Source organism: Galeopterus variegatus, unplaced genomic scaffold (assembly GCF_000696425.1).
Source record: "Galeopterus variegatus unplaced genomic scaffold, G_variegatus-3.0.2 Scaffold4033, whole genome shotgun sequence".
NCBI classification, from domain to species: Eukaryota; Metazoa; Chordata; class Mammalia; order Dermoptera; family Cynocephalidae; genus Galeopterus; species Galeopterus variegatus.
In genome coordinates this window covers 159079-165078 of record NW_007730144.1, presented here as the reverse complement: position 1 = coordinate 165078, position 6000 = coordinate 159079, and the positions used below count along the sequence as shown (strand labels likewise).

At 46.5% G+C, this 6000-nt stretch overlaps 1 protein-coding gene across 1 annotated transcript in view; it reads right to left on the bottom strand.

Annotated features, from left to right (window-relative positions):
• Positions 1–833: 833 nt before the first annotated feature.
• ZNF185 (zinc finger protein 185 (LIM domain)) overlaps positions 834–6000 on the bottom strand; it is a 56738-nt gene continuing 51571 nt past the window's right edge. The window contains exons 23-24 of the mRNA XM_008586588.1: positions 3872–3970; positions 834–3081 (exon numbers count right to left, since the gene is read on the bottom strand). Of these exons, the coding sequence (XP_008584810.1) occupies positions 3872–3970 (99 nt within the window). The 3' untranslated portion in view covers positions 834–3081. The remainder of the gene's footprint in view (positions 3082–3871; positions 3971–6000) is intronic.

Sequence of the window (6000 nt, the reverse complement as noted above, 5' to 3'; positions counted from 1 at the left end):
GGCTGGGGTGAGAAAGTAGCTACGGGGACACTAGTTCAACAGCCCGAAGGTCCCTGCTCAGTGGTGGAAGCAGCTCTGGATGTCTTCTATCTTTGGACTTCCTGATCACTCATTTTTGTCCCCAGGTTGGATCAAGACTTGAATGACATGCAGATTGTATTTTTCAGATGATACAAAACTTGCAAGCATGGCTCGCTTGGTAGGATTTGAACAGCCTGGGGCACTAGCTTTAATAAGCAAGATGAAACCATCTTGCTTATCATCTTGCTTACTGGTATACATCTGGAGGAATGGGTTTGGTGTGTGTTGGGTGACACATTTGAGCAGGGCCTTTGAGAGATGTGTATTCAGAAATACTGTCAAGGAAGAGCTGGAGAGACCAGGGGTGGTTAAATGGGAGAATTAACTGAGAAAGAATCTGACAAGTGTCTTCACCTATTTTAGAGACTGGCATCCAGGAGCACCAGTGGGCAACAATTAAAGGGAAACAGATTTTAACTCAAGTGAAGAAAGCATTTTCTAAAACTGAGGCTGTCCATAGAAAGAACAGGCTTATAAGGGACTGAGTTCCTGGTCACTGGAAGTATGCAATGGGGACTAGGTGGCCATCTGTCTGTGATGATAATGAAGGGTAGGATGGACCCAAAGGTACAGAATATTCCTCATTAAGATTTGGTAAGTCCAGAATCCCAATTTCCTGTGCATGCATAGTTTCTAGATATTGCTTTTAAGTACTTACTTGCTTTTGTACAGAGAATAGCTTCAGGTAACAGGAGAAAAGAAATCACGCAGCTGAATATAGCAAGTTAAAAAAGGAAACCTTAACACTGACATGTGTAATATCTTAACATTTATTATTATTGTATACATTGATGTGGATTAAGCAAGTATGATTAGGAACATCGAACAGTTAAAAGGAAGCAAAAATGTAAAGCAACCATCCCTTTTCCCTAGTCTGCAGAATTCTGTGACTTTTGACATGAAAGAGGCTGTTTTGGATCAAAATCAATACTGATCTTAGATTTCTGTCAATACCCTGCAAGTTGGTTCTAACACTCTGAAAGGCAGAGTATACCTTGAAGGTGGGGAAGCCAGCCTGTCTTGGGCCTCTTCACATTGTGTTCTATCAGCTGGGCCTTCACTACTACTCAGGGATGGCCCCTCTCACCAAAGGCATGGATTGCTTTCTCTCTCACTCCTTCATTCAGCACCTATGTGTTAGTGCCTACCATGTGCCAAGTCCCATGCTGTGGGCTAGACTTGAGGAAGACTGGTTTATCAATTTGGTGTGGGCACACAGCACATTGGACCACTTTTACCCTCCAGAGTAAATCTGATGCACAGCTATACAAATAAATGGAATGTTCCTGTCTGATCGTTTGGCAGGAAGGACAAGTCCACAAGCCAATGTGCATAGGGCTCAGAAACTGGAGAGAGAGAGACATTTATAATTAAATCAAGAGAAGAGGCCCCTCATTTTGTATTAGAAAAATTCTACGGCTGTTCTTATTCTAAAGGAGCTCACAAAGCAAAGCTGGACCCAAAGGTGGCAAAGTCCAGTTGAACCTGAGCACAGTGTCAGCCGACTTCATGAACAGGCCTGCGTCTGCCCAGCTGGCCAGTGGGTTTCCATGTTCCACCCCTCTGGGGCTCCAGTAGTTGCTGATAGTTTGAGACAGAGTCTGGACTGGAAAATAGGAGATCACAGAAGGCTCTGATCAGCTAGCCCACTCTAGCTTTCCTTGGGTTGACAAGGTCCTGTTTGGGAAGGTTCGTGTGTCAAATCTGTTCCCAGCCGAAAGTATCTCAGTCTAGAGGTGTTTTCTCATAAGGGGGAGGAGAGGGAAAGGAGGCAGTTTGGCCCCTGCAGTATTTCATGGAGGGATCCAGGATGCCCAGATGCAATTTCATACCTTCCTCTTTGTAAGGGAAGGCCTTGGGGGACGCCCAAGGTGGGCGGTGTTACCTGGTAGTAATTAGGTATCGTTCCCACAGTACTTGGCACATACTAAGCACTAAATCAATGCTTTCTATTGTGGTTACTGCTCCTGGAGAGAGCATGGGCTCTGGAGAGAGACAACAATGATTCTGCACAGGGTTCTGCACAAGACAAGGACCACCTCTCTGAGCCTCAATTTCCTCATCTGTAAAATGGGGACAAGAATACCCTCTTCCCAGGATTATGATGAAGACTGATGCCGTCACTCTGTGATAATGCCTGGTATGTGGTAAGCTCTCAAGAAATGTTAGCTGCTTTTCGCCCTTCTTAATCCTGCTACAATCTATACATCGTGAAACCTACTTGAGAGAATTTCTATGTAAAGTGCAGGGAGCAGAATTGAGGGTAAAGGTATTAATCGGCTAGCAAGATTCAAACAGACACAGATATCCCTTGAGTCAGCAGCCTCCTAAAATCATATTTGATCAAATTTAAACCTAATTGTGTAAACTTTCAATGAATGCCCACATACCTGCAGGGAAAAACTCAAATATAGTGAAAGTGGAAAGTGGGTGAGAGGAAGTAATTAAATCTACTATATAACTCAATCGAAAGTAACTAACTAACTTTAAAAAGTATATGGAAATTAAAAAAAAATATATATATATATATACGGCAAACAGAAAGCTAAAAATTAGCCTATGCCAATCCCTAGCATTCAATGCCTGCAATTTACCCACCAGGGATCGTCCACAGTCTTCAACTTGGCCCCTCAGAAGCCTCAAGGGAGTCAGGACACACTGAATCCCACATTTCTTACCAGGCCACCTCAACTCATTCCAAAGCCAGTCTGTCTTTGGAAAGCCAAGATGGATTTCTTGTTCAATCCTCTTTGATTGAGGCTGAAATGAGGTTGTGGATGTAAAGTGCTTTCTAAGCTATAAGAAGCTACACACATGTAATTATCATAGCATGATTAAGATACGATACTGGCTGTAAGCATGTTCAACTTGAGAAGGGCAAAAGCATGAAGAAATCAAACAGGGAGGGAGGAAGTGAGGAAAGAGGAGCCGGCAACTTGGAGCAACTGGGGACAGCCAAACTTATCCGGGAGTCATCAGCTTCTGATCAGCCTGGGGGAGCTAAAAGAAAACAGAAGCAGCCATGAGACCGGAAATTCATTATCCAATCTAACAATCAGCCAGAGGCCCTTGGGGTGGGCGACTGCTCTAGTGATCACGAGTTACAGTTCAGCTCAATGCATCTTCTGGAGAGAAGGCGACCAGCATGCAGCTGGTGGAGAGCCTGGTTGCTATACATTCTGATGGCCTTCAAGAGAAATATTCTGCTCTGTGCCCAGACACTGGGGTCAATTCCACTGGCTATGAGTGTGCAAACCTGTCCTCAGGCAGTGCTGACAACGTGGCCCAGAGGCTTGTTTTACTGAATACCTTGGCTATCTCATGTGAGCAGTAGTGGAGGTGGTTCAAAGAACTATAGCAGAAAGCTCTGAACCCGAACCTGAAGAGCTGGAATGAGGTCCTGATTCTACCATAAACCAACTAGGTGTTTTTCCAGACCTCTTCTAAGTCTTTATTTCCTTCTTGCAAAATGGGGCTAACTACAGAGGCTCAGTCAGTTTCCCAGCGAAACTAGAGAGCTCAGCTGAGGTGCTAGATGGAAGATGCTTCTTGCGAGGAATACACTACAACTGCTGCAATCTGGAAGTGTCCCCAAGGAGGGGCTTTGTTCACGCCACCTAAGATCTCAAAGTACCAACAGGCATAGAGCCATGAGAACTCAGGGCCTCCTGAACACAAAGGCTGAAAGAGACAGTAGTGTCCTGGGCTGAGACTCAGGGAGAGATCAGGGCACATTTCTGCTCCCTAACAAGTCTCTTGGCTGCTTGTCCCTTGCGGTGTCAGCACCCACCTAGAAGAGCTTCTCATAGCATTTTCCACAGTGGATGGTGTCACGGTGAATGAAGATCTGATCCAGGAGATCACCCATTGGTTTACTGCAAATGCCACACTGGAAAAGAAAGCAAGCTGGGGGTCAATGCACACGATGAGGAACCATGAATGAGTGGGGTGGGCAGGCAGACACTGTGGGCTGATGACACATCCTGGACTGCCAAACAGATGATAAAAAATGGCAAAAACCAGAAGCAAAAACCAAACTTAAAACAAGACAAAACAAACAATAAAACCCCCACAAAAACTAGCTAGCAGAAAGATCATGCAGTGATTAGGGGCCCAGGTTTCAGAATTCAGCCTGGGTTTGAGCCCTGACTCCATTACGTATTAGCTAGGTGAGCTTGGGCAAGTTACTGAAACTCTCCCAGGCTCTATTTCCTCAGCTATAAAATGGGCACATTGGCAGATGTACTTCTCAAGGTTATTAGGAATGTTCAGTGAGGTGGCCCACGTAGAGAAGGACCTTCAAGTTGAAAAATATAATCCTACTTGGAGTCCACAGAACACAACTGGCCTTCAAATTATCCCCTCTGCCCCCTTCTTATTGTAAACATCTGCAGCTCTGCAGGCCACACCCTTCTGTCAGTGACTTTAGCACCTGGCCTACTCTATCCTTTTCCACCACTGCACCTGACTGAGCCTGAGGAAATTCTGGATTCATGCAGATGGAAGATCCCTCCACCACCCCAGCCTCTACTTCTTTCCTTTAACGTTCCAGGCCCCTCCCGACCTCAGCCACTCTTCTAAGTGAAGTCTGCAGACTGCCAGCCTCAGCATCCCCAGGGAACTTGCTCGAGATTCCTGGGCCCCAACCAGACCTTGGTAGAAATTCACAAGCACTCTCCTCAAGTGGGCACCGCACGGCCTCCATTTCTCTCGTCTATCCACCTTCCCACTCTCTGAGACAATATTGCATACCTTCCCCTTTTCTCTTCAAAGGTCCAACGCTCTTCCTCACCTCTCACGTGCAGCGAATAAGCATGCTGTGTATTAACCACGAAAACAGAAGCAACTGCCAAAGAAATTCCTCATTCTTCCATCACCCAGCCTGGAACGTTCCCCGTATGTGACCCACAAAACCTGCCTTTCCTGTCCATGCCATGTGTTAACTGGTACCCATCTCTCTCCTATGTAAGGACATACACTTACCACTCACTCCTCTTCCTCCTGCATCATCAGTGTTTGCTCTCCACTGCGTCATTCCCATCGTTATAAACACACGCTGCAGTACTTCCTCCCTGCTGCCCGACTACTCTGCTCCCCTGCAAAGCCAAACCCTCAAGCAAGTCATCCAGATGCACTCTCTCCATTTCTACATGTCCCCATCACTCCAACGAAACTGCTCTTACTGAGGTCGTTGATGACCACCATGGTACAAAGCTCGGTGGTCAATTCTCAGTCTTCATCCTATTTGATCTCTCAGCAACCACTGGCAGTGTGACCACTTTAGTCTTCTTGAGAAACTATGTCACTTGGCTCCTGGGGCACCACACTCTCCATTATTTCGCAGACTCCATTGTAGACCCCCTTCCTTTCCCAGCCTCTAAATGCTAGAAAGCCACAGGGCTCAGCCATCAGCCCTCCCCATTCCATCTCCTCATACTCTAGGCGAGCTCATCTGGTCCTGTGGCTTGGGGAAAACATATGCCCAGAGGGCTCCCAGCCCTGACCTTTCCCTGGAATCCAAACTCACACAGCCACAGCCACAGCCGCCTGCCTACGTGACGTCTCCACTTGCCTCTCCCTGAGGCATCTTCGATTTCACCTGTCTCCACCTGCACTCTTAAATACATGTGGACCCACTCCCCTTCAGTCCTTCCCATTGCGGTAAACAGCACCACCACTCTTTCACCCAGTGGCTTAGGCCCCGAACCTTGGGATTTCCTTTTGACTCTCTTCTTCTGTCATACCCCACAACCTGTCAGCTCTATTTTCAAACAGTGTTCCCAATCCAGCCACCATCTTGCCATCACCTCTGCCAACTCCCCAATCAAGTGATTGTTTTCTCTAGTGTGATCTACTACAACAGCCTCTTAATTGGCCTCCCTTTTTCCATTCTTGCTCCCCACAGTCTCTTCTTCACCT